We start from the raw sequence: 20271 nt of genomic DNA, 5'->3' as shown, positions 1-20271 counted from the left end.
GAATGAGAGGTAGGGGCTCCCTTTTATAGGCCTCCAAGGTGGGTTGCTTAGCTTGTAAGCAAGGCTAAGGTTGCTTGGCTTATAAGCTAAGCTATAGTTAGCTTGTCTTGAAAGCAAAGCTGCCCACGTATGCATGGCGGTTGTAACCTCCACTTGTGGGCTGCACACATGACGGTTGAAACTCCCTCTAGAAGGCTGCACACGTGGCGCGCCAAGGCCAGGCCGGCCGGCCTCCCCTAGGCCGGCCGGCCTAGGATCTCTGTTAAATTTGTGCCGCCTTTTCTGTGGATGCTTCTGATTGCCTGATGAAGTCGGTTGCTCTGAGGCCGGTCTGAAATGAGGCAGTTAGGGGCCGGGCGGCCCGGCCTAGGCCGGCCGGTCTGGGGTTGTCCCTTCTCAGCCCTCTATTCCACCGACATGTCAATCAATGCTTGTATTTTTCTCCTCAAGTCGGTTTAGGACTTGGTTCTGAGTTTGCTCACTGCAGGTGGACCCAACTTGTCATAGCCCAAGCATTTCAGTCTTGGTTTGTGCATGTTGTATAAAACCACATTGGGTTTGCTTGTATTTGCACTCATGAGAACTATGGCCAAAGATGAGCCTGAATTGCCAGGTTGATAGGCCGGCCGGCCTGGATTTTCTCCCATTTTTGCCCAATTTCATACATGTTGTTCGTGCATTCAAATACTAACCAAAACTTGCGGAACTCGTTAATATAAGTGAATTTGGCATGATTATGGCTTGTCTTTCATGAAATCAGGCGGAGCGTTGGCGGCAAAAATCACTGATATCGACCGCCAACACATGGCAAGCGCAGAAGAAGAAAAGTGCTCAGGACCGGATGATCCGATGCCCGTCGGACTAATACACCGGATCATCCGACCCGTGCTGCATCAGGAATTTGAAGACCCAACAGCTACCTTGGTCTGTGAGTGACCGGATGATCCGAAGCTACCTGGTCGGTTTATCCGAAGCCCTACATAGAAAAAGATTAACGGCTGTAAAATGGCTAGTTAACTTTGAGGGCTATATATATGGGTTCCTCCGGTCATTTAAAGCTTGCTGGAGTTCAGAAAAGTTCCACACACATCCAAGAACACCTCCAAGCCAACCAAAGTGCTTAGTGATTGCATCCTTAGGTTTAGCACTAGTTTAGCTCTTGAGTGAGTGAGCAAGGTTGTGTGCCTTGTGCTCTGGTTCTTGAGTGAACAAAAGTATATCTCGGTGAGCCGGCCATCCTTGGAGTCTTGGTGACTCGCCGGCACGTCCTCGACCCTCCGGCTTGGTGTGGAGCGGCGGCGACAAGCTTTGTGCGGGGGATGTGGAGACCCCCTTCCTTGGTGGAGAAGCTCCTTAGTGGAACCCGGGATCAAGGTGGCCGTGGGCTCGGTGTCCTCGGGAGAGACTTGATTGCCGAGAAAGAATACTCTTTGTGAGTGATTCAACAACGTGGATGTAGGTGTGCCTTTGTGGCTAACCGAACCACGAGATAAATCCTCGTGTCACAGGAGTTTGCTTTCTCTCATCCCTCCTTTAAGCTTCCGCATTTACTTATTGCAATCTTGTCTGCCTTTACTTTTATAGAATAGAATCTTGATAGGATTGACTATAGATTGCATAATTCTTTTGGGATGAGAGTTTTCACTAGATGAACCTTAGTTGCATATCTAGATAGCATGATCTAGTTTACCTTTTGTGCAAAATAATTAGAGTTTGAGGTTAAGGTTTTTAGTTTGCCTAATTCACCCCTTCCCCTCCTAGGCTACGAACACCCGATTCCTTTCGGACATAATATTCTTTTTAGAGGACCACAAATGCGCATAGCCTTAGGTTGTTGAATGCGGATAGCCTTAGATTGGTTGTTCAGAGGACTATAAATTTAAAATATCGATATTTTAGATGGTAATTTAATTCTATAGGACTTCACGGATAAATCAGAAATATACTCCGCTAGCAGTGCCAAACCGCCTCCACTCCGCAAGCAGCGCCAAACCTCTCGTCTTCTTCTTTGTTCAAAAACCTCTCGTCTTCTTCTTTGGTCAACACGCCCTTTTGTATCTGTGCCGCCGGCCTTAATGTGACGCTTTAATTCTCACAGGATACGAGTCGGGCCGGGACTGAAAAGCCTCTCCCGTCGTCTTTATAAACTACGGCGCCACCAGGAAGAACCTTCCATCCATTGTCACAACAACGCAGAGCTCCCCATCTCCTTCCTCGGCAGCTGGCACGGTGGTTGTGGAAGATGGCCTCGCCGGTTCACGACCGAAGGTACCGGTGATGGCCGCCGTCTCAACATGGATTATTGGGGTCTGATGCTGAATTACTAGCAAAATTATCTATTGTTTTGTTTCATCAGGTGCGTCGAGGGAATCGTTGCGCCGCCAACCGGAACAGGCGGCGACCCGCCGGTGCCGGCCAGGGACTGGTCGGTGCTGCCGCTGGATGCCCTCGCGTCGATCTTCGTCAAGCTCGGCGCCATCAAGATCCTGATGGGCCCGGGCCTCGTGTGCCGCTCCTGGCTCCAGGCCGCCATGCTGCCCGAGCTGTGGCGGTCCGTGGACATGGCATGGCACAGGGCGGTTGACGCCGAGAGAGTCGATGTCCTGCGAGCCATGGCGAAGGTCGCCGTGGACCGCTCCGGCGGGCGGCTGGAGGTGTTCAAGGGGAGGCGGTTCGTGACCGACGAGCTCTTGCACTACATAGGGGAAAGGTTTGCACCTACCAACTCTCTGAAAGCTCGCCATCCGATGTACTCATCTGACAACATCGTCAACACAGGTCGCCAGCTCTGAAGACCGTCGGCCTCTTCTCATGCCGCGGCGTCTCCAACCAAGGGTTCGCGCAGCTGATCGCCAGGTGCCCTCTGCTAGAGGACCTCCACCTTGCTTTCTGCCATAGGATCGGCGGCCGTGATGTCTACGAGGCTATCGGCAGGGCATGCCCGCGGCTCAAGCGCTTCAGGCTGGGCACGAGGATGATCGAATCCTTGCTCGCTAGCTGTAGTGATAGGCCCGGGGAAGCGCTCGGGGTTGCGGCGATGCACGAGCTGCGGACCCTCGCCCTCGTCGGCAGCGCCGTCACCAACGACGAGCTCGCGTCCGTCCTCGACGGCTGCCCTCGCCTGGAGAGTCTCGACCTGCGCGACTGCTTCAACATCGTCGCCGACGACGCGCTGCGGGCGAGGTGCGCCGGGATCAAGTCGCTGGTGCTTCCTCCCCTCCGTCGCGAGGTTGATGATGAGGACGAGCACGAAACTTACTCCTACCGTGCTTCCGATTTCGGCTTCGCCACCGATTGTGAGATGTAATCCTTAAATTGTGGACGCTGCATGCGCCGCCTTAGCCTTGCTACTAGTACTAGCGTGAATGCAACAACGGAATTTATCTGAATGTGAATTTATCTGAATGTGTTCTTGTGATAGGAATTGTTCTATATTGTTGCCTTTTATTTGAGCCTCAGGGTTCGCCGGAATCTCGCGCCTTGGTGGCAGCTCTCCTCGTATAACAATCACATCACCCACACACTCTCATATGCTCGGTTCCCTTGTGCATGTGTGGCTACTTTGTTTTCTGTCCATTTAGTGCTAGATTTCCTTCCCAAAACTTCTTGAAACAGCATTAAATTGTGCAATAATAGTGTTATCAAATATACCATGAGAACCACTATGTAACCATTTCTAAAACAACCTATTAGAATATGGTTCATTTAACTTCAATATCCATATGGTATTAAAATAAAGGGAAAAATCCAATTTTCACCCTCGAACTATCGCAAAAGTCTGATTTTCAACCTTCAACTACGAAATCGGACAACATAGGCCATCCAACTGTGGTTTTGAAGGTGGTTTTGTATTTTCTAAAAAAATAAATAATTCTATTTAGATTTAAAAAATCAAAACTAATTCACTTTAAATAAAAAAAATATGAAACTAGTACCAAATTTTTTCTAAAAAAGTAACCTATCTATTATTGCTCCATTTGAATCTTAGTTATTAAAAAATAGGCATAACTGCAAGTAGCCAAATATTATGAACATAAAAAATTAGATCTGAATAGCTCATAAGTCATGTGACAATAGATAGGTTACATTTTTAGAAAACTTTTGATACCCATTTTATAATTTTTTTGACATAAAATGAATTACTTATAAATTTTTTAGTGTAAAATTGAATATTTTGAATTCTCACAAAATGGAAAACCACCTTCAAAACCACCCCAGGGGCCAAATTTACCTGGTTTTGACAGCTGGATGGCCTATGTTGTCCGGTTTCGTAGTTGAAGGTTGAAAATCAGACTTTTGCAATAGTTGAAGATGTAAACCGGACTTTTCCCTAAAATAAAATTGTATATATGAAAATGAATGCCTATAACATATTTCAAATTATAGGTACATTTCAGCAAATCCCGTTCTTGTTCCAAATATGCTCCATCAAATCCTTTTTAAGCTTTGAATGAGCTGAACGATCTTGAATTTCACCATCTTCCCCTAGAACTCTCTGAAGCGGAACAGTCAAATGTACCAACATTGCCGAACTAAGTACAACTTTAAGGTGAGAACATACTGTTTGAACAGTCAAATGTAAATTTACCAAGATAACATGCCAGAGCAAATTTAAATTTCTCCAGTAATTTTGTTTGACAGAGCATTCACATAGAGTAATTGCTAAAGGATCACATGAAGCTAGTTCTACTCTCCTGACCCATGCATTGGTGGCATGATGGCAATAAGAACGGACTCTTGACGAGCTCTTCCAAACTTCCACTCAACACAATTTTTCATCACGTTCTCCCGTGTCTGCATTTTCTGAAGAGGACACACAACACTCACACTAGTGTCTTTGAATGGAAGGGAAATTTTCAAGTGACATTTTCTCACTAACCTTTCTGTAAAAGAAATACTCCCCTATCGAGCTGCTAAAAGCTACAAGATCTAGTCAGCAACGCTTACCATAGAGAAATATCCTCTGTTCTTGGCTCTTGCGCTTTGACATACCACTAGGACATTTTGTCGAGCAACTCAAGTGCGGATTCTGGCACCGGCCTCAACCGATGTTGCTAGGTTCCCATTGCTCATCGAGAACTATCGCACGTAACCCAAAACGCCTCTTATCCGGGGATGTGACGCACTAGCGGAGAGTGGGGGAGGAAGGGGGCGCAGCGCCGAATCGCCCTACGGCCGGCTTCAATGGGGTTTTATGGAGAGTTTTATGGCATTAAATATTATTAATTTTGCTGATATGGTAAGAAGAGAGAAAGATGAAGTTTTATGAAATGTGAAGAAAATTTCATCACCATGAAACACATCTGACATAGTTACCTAATTTTTAGTCTAGGTAACTGTGTCCATGAAATTTCCACGGAGACTGGTCTAAAGCATCTGCAGCCTGCAAGCAGGCAGGGGCAACGAGCGCAGGGAGCACATGGGGTTGGGCGCACGCGGCGCGTGCGAGCACAGCAGCGAATCTGAGCGCGCCGGGAGGGTTGGGGAGGCAGTGGATTTGGAGGGGAGCATAACGGATTCTGGATGAAACGAAATCGGGTTCAATGGGAGTTTCATGGCGCGTCAGGCGACTTGGTAACTGGGCAAGATGAAACGCCCATCCCTCCCCCACCCTCTCTTCTATTAATTTTCTTGCCAAGCCATCATTTTTGCAGATATAATTAAACGCTGATGAAACTCACATGACATCTGCACTGATACTGGCCTTAGAAGTTAGAAAAACTGCAAGATAGTATATATTAGCCCTCGTTTAGTTGCACGTGTAGAATTTTTGAAATGAAATCTTTTTCACATTTGAAGTATTAAATATAGACTAATTATAAAATTAATTATAGAACTCATCTGTAAACTACGAGATGAATCTAAGGAGTCTAATTAATCCATGTTTAGTGTATGGTTACTGTAGCAATTTAGTGTCTAATCATGGTCTAATTAGGCTCATTAGATTCGTTTTGTAATTTACAAGCAAACTATGCAATTAGTTTTTTATTTTGTTTAAATTTAATACTCCATGCATGTAAGATTCCTCTTCGATGTGATAGTTTTGGATTTTTGAATTATGCAACTAAACAAGGGGTTAGTTACACTTATTGCACTGATAGTGTACTTATTATGAACGGCTGTTCACTGAATTCGATCAGACGTGACATCTCTGCACTGGCATGCGAATGAAAGGGATCGCCTCGCGCTGAAGCAGCGGCGTGCCCGGCTGGCTCCCGATCGATCAGGCGGCGCGCAGGCCGTGGCGCATCGCGGCCTCCCACACGACGTCGATGCGGTCGACGTCGATGGCGCCGACCTCGTGGCCCTCGTACCCCTCCAGGAAGTGCACGACGCCGCCCGCGTGGCACGCGTGCACCACGCCGCGGCCCAGGGTGTACTGCGCGGCACAAGGAATGAAGAGAACGAACCCATCGGTCAGCAGTCAGCACAGCACGCGTGGGGGCAGCTGGTCGGCGGTGGCCGCGCTGCCGCGGCCGGTCTTACTTACCTCGCAGACGCCGAGGCCCTGGACGTCGTCGGGCAGGCGCATGGCGGCGAGCTCGCCGTAGGTGCAGTCCCGGCGGAAGCGGAGGATGGGCGGCACCACGAACTGGTGGAAGTGCGTGCCCGCCGGCGCCCACAGCTGCTGCCGCGGCGACAGCCACTTCCCGGCGATCCACGTCTGCGCGCATCAGCATTTGGTTGGGCCACGACCTCGCTCCAATCAATCTAGCAGACCAGAACCGGCCGGATCAAACTCACCTTGCAGTGCTGGGCCGACTGGCACTTGGTGACCCGGACCAGGTACTGCTGGGCCTCCGGCGGCGCCTCCTCCTGGATCTTCTGGAACCTCTCCTCCGACGCCGTCAGCATCTGCACCCACCACGCCACCATCAGAAGTTCAGAAACGCTCGCCGCCGGCTTGACTGCACGAGCGGACTTGCATACCATGACGCGGACCCTCTTCCGGCAGAGGTAGAGCGCGATGGCGCGGCCGAGCTTGGAGGTGGCGCCGGTCAGGAACACCTCCGCCGTGCCCTCAGGGATCTCCCGCAGGATCACCGCCGCCGTGAGCGTGTTGCCGTGGACGATGCGCACCCGCAGGCCCGGGTGCTTCGCCACGAACAGCGTGCCCCCGCCGTTCAGCCCCTCGTTCTGCAACAACGCACCTCGACGATGAACATCACTAACCTTGCTGCTGCTCGATCATGTCTCTCAATTCAAAAACGACCGAGGTCAGCCGACGTGAGATCGACGACGACGACGACTGCACGTACAGACCTTGTTCAGCGCCGCGAGGCTGACCACCTTGACGCCCATCTTGTCGGCCCTCAGGATGGCCGCCTCGATCTGCTTGTTGATGCCATCTTTCGCGAACGGCAAGAAGTACTGCAAGGCGCAAGCGAAGAGATTAAAAAAAATTGCTGCGAGGATGCATGCTGCAGCAGGGTAATAAGAAGGTGAGAGTGCGTGGCAATACCTGGAAGCCGTACCTGGGGACGACCCAGGTCTGGAACAGCCGCCCCCGGAGCCTGTAGAAGTAGGCGACGAAGGTCTTGGAGGACGCCCACATCGCGAGCATGACCGCGAACGCGATGGGCCAGTGCAGCAGGGCCGCCGGCGTGGCTCCGCGGTACGGCAGCGAGGCGAAGCTCCTGCTCATCATACTGTTGTGCAGGGACGCCGTCACATCCACGACGTGGATCAGGAACACGAACCCGGGGATCTCGTCGGTCCCTGCGCGAGCGTAGCCGAGACCGATCGAGAGACACCATGCATGAGCCGGCACATTTTCTTAAGATCAGCCATGTATATTTAGCATATCCAAGATTTTGAGTTAGGGTGGTCCAACTTGATTAATAAGGTTCTATCAAACGCAGCATAGAAATCAACAATTAAGCCTAAGGTGGATGTGCGTATATAGATGTTAGATTGTTAGATGAACAGTTTTTATAGATGAACCTTGTGCCATAACATCATAGGTCAACGTGCATACTCCTCGTTCAAGAAAGGGTGAATGTTCCAGAGACCGCTACGAAATGTCAATGCTAGTGGGAAACCGACGAGTATAGCTCAGCCGGTAAGGATGCGTTTGGTTCGAGAGCGGACTATAATGGAGCCATTCCGTTCCGCGTTTGGTTGAGGAGCTGCTAGGATGGAGCGGCTCGCTGGAAGAATATACCTTCAGATTCTGGGACGAGCTCGTTCGCAAAAAAAATGACCGAACGCACTCGTCCCACTTGGGCGGCCATCAGCTCCGTCCTAGAGTCGGCCGCTGGAGCTCGGGGCAGCAAGGCAGGGGAGGGAGGCCCTCGGCGGCGCTGCGGACAGCGGCACAGGGGAGGGAGGCCTTTGGCGGCGGCGCAGCGTACCGGGGAGGGAGGAGCTCGGCGGCGCGACGGACTGAGGGCGGAGGGCCTCGGCGGCGCGACGGACAGCGGGACAGGGGAGGAAGGCCCTCGGCGGCGGCGCGGCGGACCGGGGAGGGAGGACCACGGCGGCGCGGCGGACTGCGGGCGGAGGGCCTCGGCGGCGCGGCAGCGGACCGGGGAGGGAGGGCCTCGGCGGACCGGGGAAGAAGGGCCTCGGCGGCGCGGCGGACCGGGGGCAGGGCCTCGGCGGCGCGGCGGAGGTGAGGAGGAGGATCTCGGCATCGTGACAGAGGTGGGCGGGGGCAGGCCGCAGGCGAGCAGGCGGCGGTGCGGAGCCCGCACGGTGTAGGGATAGGCGGCGCAACAGGGAGGGAAGGGGAAGAAGAGAAGAGGAGGAGGAACGGTGACTGACGAGTCGCACGTAAACGGAGAGTGACGGAAGTGGAGCTATTCGATTCTCATCTCTACAACCAAACAATAAATGGAGCCACTCCATCCCTCCAACCAAACATGAGCTATAGAATCATTTCGTTCCTAAAACTATTTCATTCCTAAAATTTGGCACGGAGCCAATCCATCCTACCTCGCTCTCGAACCAAGCACATCCTAAGATCACTTGTAGACTTGTAGTGAAATCTGCCTACTCAGGTTCGAGTTCTCAACTTAGCACCGATGTTCACGTTTTGCTGCATTTATTCCATAATAATTTAACTAGCGTTATTTGCTTCCTCATCTTCTGCTTGAGCTTATATTAGTTAACTTTTCTATCTTGAAAATTAAACACATACTAGTTCAGTGGTCGCTTCTCGTTGTCAAATTGTTAGATACTACATGCGTCCCAAAAACAAGCTATTCTAAAAATTTTAGAACAAATTAAAAGAAAGTAAAATAACCATATTTGCCCTGATTTATTACTCATATTTGCTGTAGTTGATAATTACATGCACATGCGCTTTTCTAAATAGGGTAAAGTCACTTATTTTTTGTAATAATTTTAAATTCTAAAATAATTTGTTTTCTTTTTGAACGGAGAGACATGCAAACACACGCCATTTGTCCTCAGGAAATTCCCCTACCGGAGAATAAAGCTGGTTTGATCAGTCAAGAGGAAGGCGTACAGTGTCTCTCTAAAAAGTCTCTAACGACAACACAAGTACTTGCGCTAGAAGGGAAACTAATCCCTTCTGAATGTATGTGTATGAACATTTTGAAAAAAAAACTAGTCGTCGATGGAGGCATCATGCAACTGTATTGTGATGTGGCATACCTACTCTGCCTAGTCTTTTTTTTAAACATAATATGGTTTCAGTATATACTGATAGCAACTGAAGGTGTTGATTTTTTTTAAGGCAACTGAGCACAAATTAAAGTGCCCACGTCAACAATGGCGTTAAAAAAAGAATTTGATCATCACTTTATGCCATGAAAAAAGAAACTTGCTATCACACTGAAATTCTAACACTTTCACTAGATCTATCATTATATTATTGGCAGAGAACAAGGACCTTTCAAGGTCAAGCGGTAAATGAAGGCGACTATTTCTCATAGGAATCTATGTCGTCCTTTCATAAACCAATTGAGTCAATCATTTTGGAAAATGAACCGATTCAGTTATTCACGTTCTTGCAGCTTACCTGCGCTGTTTCTTTTCTGCAGCTCCCAGGACTTGTCATTCAGTGTTCCTCCCAGCAGATCAAATAATGGCATAAAGAGACAGAAGTTGCTGTCCTTATCGGTGTGGTGAATAGTATGGTATCTGGACGAGGTAAAAAAATATACTGAGAAAAATCAGTAGCAAATTCACCGAGTTTTTATTTTTTTTAATAAAAAAATAAAAATAAAAGAGAACTATATAAGCTAAGTTTGTGTATGCGCATGTGTGGATTTGAAAAAAATATATAACTGTCCGAACTATACAAATAAATAACGGCAATGCTATTCTACACCTACCTTCTATTATTAGTAAAAAATAATTATCAAAATACTAAACTAAATTTATCAAATCACATAGCTCGCCGATTACTAAATTACTGAAAACTTGTTCAGTAATTCTGTCAGTTTTAGCTATTGATGTAGAATAAACTGCTACATCTAAGATGTAGAACAACATATAGGAATAATAAATACAGACTATAAATATGTGGTTTATTTTCTATATCTGAAACATGTGCACAGAAGCATGCTCCATCTTGTTGCTCTTGTTTTTTGCATGCCAACAAATACCCTCTCTAGTCGGTCAGGCGTGCAGCCAATTGCTAACACGAGGAGCTCTCGGAAAGACTCGTTTACCCACTACCTGATATCTGTCTACCCACTCTACCCGTGATTTGTGTCGTTCGTGTCTTAATTCACCTGGAAAATTCTAATCCAAATATTCTGCTCAGCTCACAGCATTAGCCAGACATGAACGCTCAATAATCGAGCCCTTCTAGAAGTCAAGAACCGACACGAAAGATTAACGATGATGGAGAATGGTGTGAACTCTGACAGTTCAGTTCCGAGGAGTGCTCACGTCGGGGTGGCGATGAGGTATCTGACAGCCGGGACGTTCTGGAAGAGCCACCCGGGGATCACCTCGACGTTGCAGTGCCCCATGGCCCTGAGGAAGTCGAACGCCAGCGTGTAGCCGAAGACGAGCCAGGCGGAGCCGAGCCCCGCCGCGCAGGCGGCCGCGACGGGCACCGCCATGAGCGCGCTGATCGCCAGGATCTCAAGCGGCGTCGCGAACCCAGCTGCCACGATCGATCGAGATCGTCAAGAGATTTATAAGCATTGCTGAGCAGCATCCATCGGTCAGTGGTTACCCGAGTAAGGCTGGAGGATTCTGCTGGAGTGGTGGAGGTAGTGGTAGTCCGCGAAGAGCCGGCCGCCGTGCAGGGCCCTGTGCAGCAGGTAGAAGAGGGGCTCCGTGGCCGCAACGTGGAGCAGGAGCGCCACGGCCGCGCCCCGCGCGTCCCAGGGAGGGAGGTGCCTCAGGGAAGGGAAGGCGTACAGGGCCGCGGCCGCCAGCCAGAGCTGCAGGATCAGGAAGTTGTCCCTGCAGGTGCGCGCGCACACACCCAGGCATCCAGAACCATGAGCGGTGAGCGGCTGAGCGCACGGCGTTCTAGCTCTAGCTTGGCTAGCTCGATCCTTACCAGTGCCACTCCTTGTCGATCTGCTGGAAGTCGACGCCGTCCCGGGCGATGACGCGGCGGCGGTTGAGGAAGAGCATGTTGGTGAAGACGCCCCAGAGGCGGTAGGTCGCCGTCCGGAGGAAGAAGAGGAGGAGGAGGAAGCACCAGTGGTCCGGGCTCGCGCGCTCCCACGCCCTGCCGCCCACGGCCTTGGCGACCAGCGGCCCGCACAGCAGGTACTGCGGCGAGTGAACAACCAGACCAGAAACAAATCAGGGACGGCGACGATCGATCGAAGGTGCACGCGGATAATAAAGACAGATGCAGCAGCAGCGGCGGCGGCGGCCACTCGTGTCCTCGTGCATGCCTTGTAGGTGCCAAGGTTCTCCCATGGCCAGGAAGCCAGTGGAGCCCCCATGCTCGCCGAGCCCTCCTCGCTTGCTGCTGCTGGCTATGGAGGTCGTCGGATCGGAGGAGGTACGGTTGTGGCTGCGGCTGCTCCGCTGCTCGTGCGCTCATACCCCCTCCCCGCCTATGCGCGCAGGCTTGTGAATTATAGGATCAGGAGCTCGACCGATGGATCGATGCAAAATCTAGGGATTGCGGAGCAGATGATGGAGACGCGACGTAGTCAGCGCTCTCCAGCCAACCGCGCGCGGCGAGCGAACAACGGGCCGGCCGGGACGGCGCCAGTACGTACGTACCGGTGCGTTTCGTCCCGCGTGATGATGATGCTAGAACCCCCCCGGCGACGCAGTACTCCCTGCGGCCTGCTAAACAACTTAAACAATGGCCGGGGCCCGATGCAGGGAGCATGTATTCCATGTGTCTGTTCACATTCGGTTAGACGCTGTTCGCCATAGCACTTCCTCCTCGATAAAGTTGCAGCACAAACCTTGCATCAGCAAGTTTGCCTTCAAATATTCTTCTATTTCTCTATGTTGTTCGCTTTCGGAGAGCTAAACTTTAGCCCTATCATATTAAAGAGGATCTTATTTTTTACAGATATTAAATAAATCTATTACAAGACTAATTGCAGAACTCATGAGCTAATTCGCGAGACGAATATATTGAGAGCAATCAATCCTTGGATATTTACTGTAGGAAATCAAGAATTAGTTAGGCTCATTAGGTTCACCCGTTTGTGCAAAAAAATTTGTCGGTACCCCAGGACTGGGGTACCCCCTCTTGCTATGTCTAGGCAAGGGTCTCGTAGTTATCCTTAGCTACGCCCTGACAGCCGAGCAGCCAGACCCCTGTGGTCCGGAGCCCTACTCTCCCGGCAAATGGCCCCGGACCCGCTCCCCGCTCGGGGAGGGTCCGGTGACGCCACGTGTCCAGGGAAGAAGAAGCCCTCCGCCGGAACCGCTGGGGGCCCCGGACCCCAGCCGGGTCCCGGACCCCCATATACTATCCGGACCCCTCAGCGGGTGGAACCGACACCCCGCCTGGGTCCGGAGCCGCCACGTGTCCACAGGTGTGGGCACGCGCACGGTACCGCTTGGCTTCCCCTGGAAGACTCGCCTACTTACCGCATTCAATGCGGTAGACGGAAGTGCTCCTTGCCACAGCAGAGCCCGAGGCGGCTTTTGCCAGGTTGCACTGTTGATCGCATGTTACCAAGGCGCATGGTACAGTCGCTGGCACCGTCCACGCCGCGTATGTCAGTCTACTATGCCAGTTGGACACGACGGCTCGGGCTTCGCCCGTAATGACGCCTACACGGTAGACCCAGCGGTCTACGCCGCAAGCTACATCATCCCAACAGGCGCCTTGCCGATGGAACAATAAGGACTCCCCTCGGTCAGAGAGTCTACAGGGCGATGAAGCATATCCGAGAAAAGATCCTCACCCACTGTAGCTCCGTTGAAGCTTCCCGTGCAGTATACTATACATCCACGTTAGACCCACCTGTCGGGGTCCAACGACTGTGTACGCGTCCCCTTGCTCTATAAAAGGGAGACGCCCGTTAGGGAAGGACTCAAGCCCGAACGGGGCAGAGGATAGTCTCATTCATACTTAGTGCAATACACAACTCAGTGAACGTAGGGTATTACGCTCCGGCGGCCCGAACCACTCTAAATCCGTGTGTTCTTGCGTTCTTGCCCCCAAGCTAGATCGGCCTAATAGCTTAGCACTTCCCCAAGTACTCCCCCTCGGGGAATAGGCGGGTGCGTTCCGCCACCCGGCAGTGGGTACCCCCAAAAGCCCACGACATTTCACTGTCGGTACCCTGTAACAGGGATACCCACTCTTACTGCGGCAAGGCAGGACCCGCGTAGTTATCCGTAACTGCGCGCAAAGGGCAAAGTAGCCAGGCCCCATGGGTCAGGCTCTTTCCTCACCAGGCCAACGACCCCAGACCCGTTCCCCGCCTGGGGATGGGTCCGGAGACGCCATGTGTCCCTAAGGAAGGGAAGCTCCGAGCTGACAGCCGAGGCCTCGGACCCCCCATAGGGGTCCGGGACCTCCTGCGTCCATCCGGACCTCCCATTACCGCATGGGGTCCGGAGCCGCCACGTGTCCCGGAGGCACGGGTGCGGGATCGTGCGCGAGTCTTCCGCTGGAAGACTCGCCCACCCAACGCATTTAATGCAGATGGTTGAGGCGTGCTCTGTCGCCACGGCACGCGGGACAGCCTTTGTCAGGCCTCACTGTGCACCGCGTATTACCAAGGTACACAGTGTAGCCGCCTGAGGCGCACCCGCGCAGAGCCCGTCTGCCACATTAATTGGATACGACGGCACGGCACTTTTCCATCATGCCTCCTACGCCGCAAGCTACGCGACCCGTTCAGCTACGTGGCAGGCAACGCCGCTAGCTATGCCTGGCACCACTCCGACAAGACAGCGCCTGGACACGCCGGACGGAGGATTCCAGGAGCAGGCATGGAATCCAAGAGAGGGATCTCCTTCGCCTGTAACGCCATAATTATGAACAGTACGTTATCTTGTACTTCATCGTTGGGCCCACCTGTCGGGGACCCAACGGCCATGTACGCGCCGCCTTGAGATATAAAAGGGAGACGCTCGCTGTACACAACAGGCTCTCCAAACACACACACAAGCTCTCGCGAACTCTCTCGAGACAAGGCAATACAACACACAGTGGACATAGGGTATTACGCTCCGGCGGCCCGAACCACTCTAATCCCGCTGTGTTCATCGTGTTCTTGAGCAAGATCGAACTAGGACTAGCTAACCCCTGAGTACACACCCTTTGGGCTTAGGCGGGTGCCTTCCGCCACCCGGTCGTGGCTTGCCACGCCACGACATTTGGCGCGCCAGGTAGGGGAGGTTGGTCGCAGTTCATCTCTTCCCCATCTCCATGGTTCGTGTGGACGATGTGGAGATGACAGAGGGTGTGGCGTCCTCCACGCCACACGCCTCTCGAGTTCCTGCTCCAGGGGCAACTGTGCCTGTGGGGCAGGCACCGTCGGCGACAGCGCGCGCAGCTCGACGACAAGGGACAGGGCGGCCGTCACAGGCCCCCTCGCAGGCTGCGAGCGGAGGAGCGCTGGCGGCGGCTAGGGAGTTGTTTCGCAACCCTCAAGCTGCTGCAGCCTCGCCAGACGTCCTGAGACAGTGGCAGGACGATGTTGATCGTCTCCTCCATCTGGCACAGGCCTCCCCCAGTTCTGCAAGGACTGGGCAACGACCTCCGCCCGGCAATGCGGTGGTACCCTACCACCAGCGCCAGGGCGGTGCGTCGGCATCTGTGCGCTCCCCCACTGTGAGGGGTGCACGAACAGAAGACTTGCGGGCGGAGCTCAACCGCCGGCGTGTGGGAGAGGATGCCCACATCTCCGTCGAGAGGGTGCGAGAGCGCCGTCTCAACATTGAGGGACGCAACCTCAACGCCGACTTGGACGTGGCAGCACCCAAGCCTCCAGTGAACGCCCAGATACAGGCATGCGCCCCGGTGGCTGGGGTGGGCTGCGCTGCGCTGGCAGAGCACCTCCGCGCGGTGGCATGGCCGTCCAAGTTCCGCCCGCACCTGCCGGAGAAGTACGACGGTACCACTAACCCGTCAGAATTCCTGTAGGTGTACGTTACCGCCATCACCGCAGCTGGTGGCAACGACGCCGTCATGGCGAGCTACTTTCATGTAGCCTTGTCTGGGCCAGCCCGGACTTGGCTCATGAACCTCACACCTGCTACGATCCAGTCCTGGGAGGAGCTCTGTGCGAGGTTCACAGCGAACTTCGCCAGTGCATACCAGCAGCATGGTGTGGAGGCACACCTGCACGCCGTGAGGCAAAAACCCGGAGAAACGCTCCGGGCCTTCATCTCGCGCTTCACCAAGGTACGGGGTACCATTCCTTGTATCTCCGATGCATCTATTATCACTGCTTTCCGCCAGGGGGTACGTGACGAGAAGATGCTCGAGAAGCTGGCGACGCACGAGGTGGAAAGCATTACTACGCTTTTCTCCCTGGCAGATAAGTGTGCCAGGGCCGCTGAGGGCCGTGCATGGCACTCAGCCCCCCAAGACGGAGACACCAAGGCTGGTGGCTCCGGTGCTACCGCTCAGGGCGGTGGCAAGAAGAAGAAGAACAAGAACCGGAGTCGCGGGGAGCCGCATTCTAGTGGACCAGTCGTTGCAGCGGCTGCACCAGCGGCGGCGCCGGCGGCTGCAGCAGCGGCCGAGGGCCAGAATGCACATGGTAAACGCCCTCGCCCACAAGGTGGAAGCGGAGGTTCATGCCCAGTGCATCCCACCGCTCGCCACAACGCCGCTGACTGCCGCGAGATCCAGAAGCTCGCGAAGCGGGTCAGTGGGCGGCGTGAGCAGTCCTCCAAGGACGGATCGCCCCCTCCTCGCCAGCGTCCTGGCAAGGAGAAGGCCTCCGACAGCGGAGCCGCTGCTGGGGAGAAGGAGCTGGGGTACCAGTCCCCCGCTCGGGAGCTGAAGGGCGTCTACCACGACGACGACTCCGATTCCGACAACGGCGACTGCCGCAAGAAGCTGTACGTAATGTACGGCGGAAGCTGGGAGCTTGTCTCCCGGCGGGACGTGAAGACCCTTCGCCGAGAGGTCCTTTCGGTGAAGCCAGGGGTCCCGAAGGCGGCGCCGCACCAGAGGTGGATGAACACCACCATCTCTTTCGGGCCATCCGACTGCCCGGAGAATATGGCTGGGGCTGGTGTACTACCTCTAGTCACCGCCCCTGTCATATCCAACGTGAGGCTCTATCACGTGCTGATCGACGGGGGGGGGGGGCTGACCTCAACGTCATCAGCTATGCAGCGTTCAAGCAGCTGCAGATCCCGGAGTACAAGCTGACTCCCTCTCGCCCATTCTCCAGAGTGGGCCCACCTCCGGTGTTCCCTCTGGGGAGCATCACACTGCCGGTCACGTTCGGGACCGAGGACAACTTCCGCACAGAGAGCGTTCTGTTCGATGTTGCGGAGGTGAACCTCCCGTTCAACGCCATCATTGGCCGGCCGGCACTCTACCGCTTCATGGCCATTGCTCATTACGGGTATTTGGTCTTGAAGATGCCCTCCCCTGCCAGTGTCCTCACCGTGCAGGGCGACCGCACCGCTGCTGTCGCTGCAGTCGAGAGACTGCATGCTCTGGCGGCAGAGGTAGCGCGTTCCGAGGAGGACCCATCCCCCTCGCAACCCAGGGCGCCTGCAAAGACACCCAGGGTTCAGCCGTCCGATCCGGACGATGTCCCCGTGAAGACGGTCCAGATCGGGGCGGACTCCTCCGGGACCACCCGCATCGCGGGGAACCTGGAGGAGAAATAGGAAGATGCGCTCATCGCTTTCCTCCGGGCAAATGTCGACGTGTTCGCCTGGGAACCGTCGCAGATGCCTAGGATTCCCAGGGAAGTGATCGAGCACAATCTGAGGATCTACCCCGACGCCATGCCGGTGCGCCAGAAGCCTCGGAAGCAGTCTTTGGGGCGGCAGAACTTCATCCGCGAAGAAGTCCACAAGCTCCTACACGCTGGCTTCATCGAGGAGGTCCACCACCCTGAGTGGCTGGCCAACCCGGTCGTCGTCCCAAAGGCCAATGGGAAGCTTCAGATGTGCATCGACTACACCAGCCTCAACAAGGCATGTCCTAGAGACCCCTATCCTCTTCCACGTATCGATCAGATCATGGACTCCACCTCCGGGTGTGACCTTTTGTCTTTCCTAGATGCATACTCTAGTTTTCACCAGATTCAGATGTCTAGAGAGGATAGGAAGCATACTGCCTTTGTAATAGTAGATGGGCTTTATTGCTACATTGTCATGCCGTATGGTCTAAGGAATGCCTTACCCACATTTGTACGAGCTATGAACAAAACCTTCTGTAATTTAATTAGAGATATTGTTGAGGTGTATGTTGATGACATTGTGGTCAAGACCAAGGTAGGGTCTACACTAGTGGAGGACCTGTCCCTCGTCTTCGACCGGCTCCGCGCCACGCGCACGAAGCTGAACCCCGAGAAGTGCATCTTCGGCGTCTCAGCAGGGAAGCTACTGGGTTTCCTGGTCTCTCATCGAGGCATCGAGGCAAACCCAGCCAAGATCAAGGCGATCGAAGCGATGAGGCCTCTCGGCCGTATCAAAGACGTCCGGAAGCTTACTGGATCTCTCGCCGCTCTTAGCAGCTTCATATCGAGGCTGGCTGAGAGGGCCCTCCTCTTCTTCAAACTATTGAGGAAGTCCGGTCCATTCTCTTGGACCGAAGAGGCTGAGCAAGCCTTCCAGGAACTGAAGCGACACCTCACCTCACTGCCAGTATTAGTGGCTCCAGAGCCTAGTGAGCCGTTGTTTCTGTATCTTGCTGCGTCTGCAGAGGCGGTCAGCATGGTGCTGGTCGCCGAAAGGACGGAGCAAACTCGCCGGGGGGACACCAGGGTCTCCCCGGCCAAGGATGGTGAGCCGGACCCCAGACACGGGGGCCCGTCAGCCTCACCTCTGCCTGAAGCTCCGGAACCCGGACAAGGGGGTCCGGAGGAGCCTCGTATCAGTGGGAGCCCAGGACCGCTGGGGGCCCAAGGACCTGACGTGGAGGATAAAGGCCAACCGGACCCGCTCACCAGGGTCCGGACCATCCAAAAGCCAGTCTACTACGTCAGCGAAGTCCTCCACGAGGCGAAGGCCAGGTATCTTGAGACGCATAAGCTTATCTATGCGATACTTATTGTGTCCAGGAAACTACGCCACTACTTCCAGGCACACCGAGTTGTTGTAGTGACCTCTTATCCGCTAAGAGCGATCCTGCACAACTCCAACGCCACAGGCAATATCGCCAAGTGGGCGGCAGAGCTGGCTGAGTTCTAACTGGACTTCCAGCCTCGCCACGCAGTCAGGAGCCAGATCCTGGTAGACTTCATAGCGGAATGGACTCCTTCCCCAAGCAATTCTGGGGGTCCGGACTTCAACGCCGGACCCCTGGAGCCGGAAATCAGGACACCAGTCTTCACCGAGCCCCACTGGACACTCTTCTTCGACGGGTCTGCCCGCGAGAAGTGGGCCGGAGCTGGTGTGGTCCTCATTGACCCAGACGGAGATCAGCTGAAGTACATGGTGCACCTTGAGTTCAAGGCCACCAACAACATGGCGGAGTATGAAGCTCTGATCTTTGGTCTGACGCAAGCCCTGTCTCTGGGGGTCCGGCAGCTTCTGGTGGAGGGGGACTCATAGCTAATCATCAAGCAGGTCCGAGGGGATTGCAGCTGCAACAATCCCCAGCTCGCGGCATACCTCATCTAGGTGAGGAAGCTCGAGAAGGACTTCGACGCCTTGGAACTGCAACACATTCCCCGCGAACTCAACTCAGCAGCGGATGATCTCTCTGCGAGAGCATTTACCTGGGCATCCGTGCCCGAGGGCGTCTTCGAAAGACGGCTGCTGAGACCTACCGCCCAGCCTGCCGAGCTGGGTGAAGGGGATCATACTAGCACCTCGAAGCTAGCAGTCCCGACGGCATTCCACCTATGGTTCCCGACCTGGGCTGTGTGCTCTATTAAGGATCCTGGAGACCTCATAGAGCCACCCCCACCTGCTCAGGGAACTCCCGATGCATGGATCTCCAAGGTCCGGGGTTACCTGAAAGATAACATCCTCCCTGATGACGATGTGTCCGCTGAGCGCATAGTCCGATTGGCTAAACGCTACGCGGTGGTAGAAGGGGATCTCTACCGCCGCGGCGCCAATGGTGTCCTCATGCGATGCACCTCCCAGGGAGAGGGTCGCGAGCTGCTCGCGGAGATCCATGGGGGCGAGTGTGGAAGTCATTCCTCATCTCGCACGCTTGTTGGCAAGGCCTTTCGGCATGGTTTCTACTGGCCAACAGCACTCCAGGATGCGGCTGAGCTGGTAAAATCCTGCAAAGCATGCCAGTTCCATGCAAAGCAAATACACACACCGGCTCAAGCTCTGCAAATGATTCCGCCCTCATGGCCATTTGCCGTGTGGGGTGTGGATATCCTGGGGCCATTCCCCCGGGCCGTCGGCGGGTACCGGTTCCTCTACGTCGCCATCGACAAGTTCACAAAGTGACCGGAGGTTACCCCTGTGGTGAATATCACAAAGAAATCAGTAGTCGCATTCCTCAAGTCCATTGTGTGCAGATTTGGCGTCCCAAACCGCATCATCGCAGACAACGGGACCCAATTCAAAAGCAGACTCTTCCAAGAGTACTGTGAGGACATCGGCATCCAGCTATGCTTTGCGTCCGTGGCACACCCCCGCAGCAATGGACAGGTTGAGAGAGTGAATGCAGAGATCCTCAGGGGACTCAAGACCCGCACCTACAACTGCTTGAAAAGCATGGTGCCAAATGGGTTGATGAGC

General features: G+C 53.8%; 2 protein-coding genes across 2 annotated transcripts; one reads left to right on the top strand and one right to left on the bottom strand.

Annotated features, from left to right (window-relative positions):
• The first annotated feature begins 2187 nt into the window (after positions 1 to 2187).
• Positions 2188 to 3405, top strand: LOC120680140 (F-box protein SKIP19-like). The gene is made up of 2 exons (XM_039961758.1): positions 2188 to 2268; positions 2357 to 3405. Exons 1-2 carry the CDS (start codon positions 2243 to 2245, stop codon positions 2790 to 2792), a joined length of 462 nt encoding a protein of 153 aa, XP_039817692.1. The 5' UTR covers positions 2188 to 2242; the 3' UTR covers positions 2793 to 3405.
• A 2592-nt stretch (positions 3406 to 5997) lies between these two features.
• On the bottom strand, positions 5998 to 12167 carry LOC120677269 (very-long-chain aldehyde decarbonylase GL1-1-like). Its single transcript, XM_039958417.1, has 10 exons — positions 11492 to 12167; positions 11159 to 11391; positions 10867 to 11086; positions 9989 to 10110; positions 7463 to 7719; positions 7264 to 7371; positions 6931 to 7137; positions 6745 to 6855; positions 6491 to 6664; positions 5998 to 6379 (listed from the first exon to the last, which is right to left on the bottom strand). The coding sequence occupies exons 1-10, from the start codon at positions 11566 to 11568 to the stop codon at positions 6224 to 6226; spliced, it is 1665 nt and encodes a 554-aa protein (XP_039814351.1). The 5' UTR covers positions 11569 to 12167; the 3' UTR covers positions 5998 to 6223.
• Positions 12168 to 20271: the final 8104 nt, after the last annotated feature.

The sequence above is a fragment of the Panicum virgatum genome, chromosome 6N (genome assembly GCF_016808335.1).
Source record: "Panicum virgatum strain AP13 chromosome 6N, P.virgatum_v5, whole genome shotgun sequence".
Classification (NCBI taxonomy): Eukaryota; Viridiplantae; Streptophyta; class Magnoliopsida; order Poales; family Poaceae; genus Panicum; species Panicum virgatum.
This window is presented reverse-complemented; position numbering and strand designations above follow the sequence as displayed.

Bases quoted from the DNA above. Each gene is read 5' to 3' on its own strand.
- LOC120677269 (XM_039958417.1), bottom strand. From the start codon at position 11,568: ATGCTCTTCCTCAACCGCCGCCGCGTCATCGCCCGGGACGGCGTCGAC. The intron at 10,111-10,866 runs GTGAGCACTCCT...TACCTCGTCCAG, and splicing joins TACCTCATCGCCACCCCGAC to ATACCATACTATTCACCACA. The intron at 6,665-6,744 runs GTGAGTTTGATC...TGATGCGCGCAG, and splicing joins AGTCGGCCCAGCACTGCAAG to ACGTGGATCGCCGGGAAGTG.
- LOC120680140 (XM_039961758.1), top strand. From the start codon at position 2,243: ATGGCCTCGCCGGTTCACGACCGAAG. The intron at 2,269-2,356 runs GTACCGGTGATG...TTGTTTCATCAG, and splicing joins TCGCCGGTTCACGACCGAAG to GTGCGTCGAGGGAATCGTTG.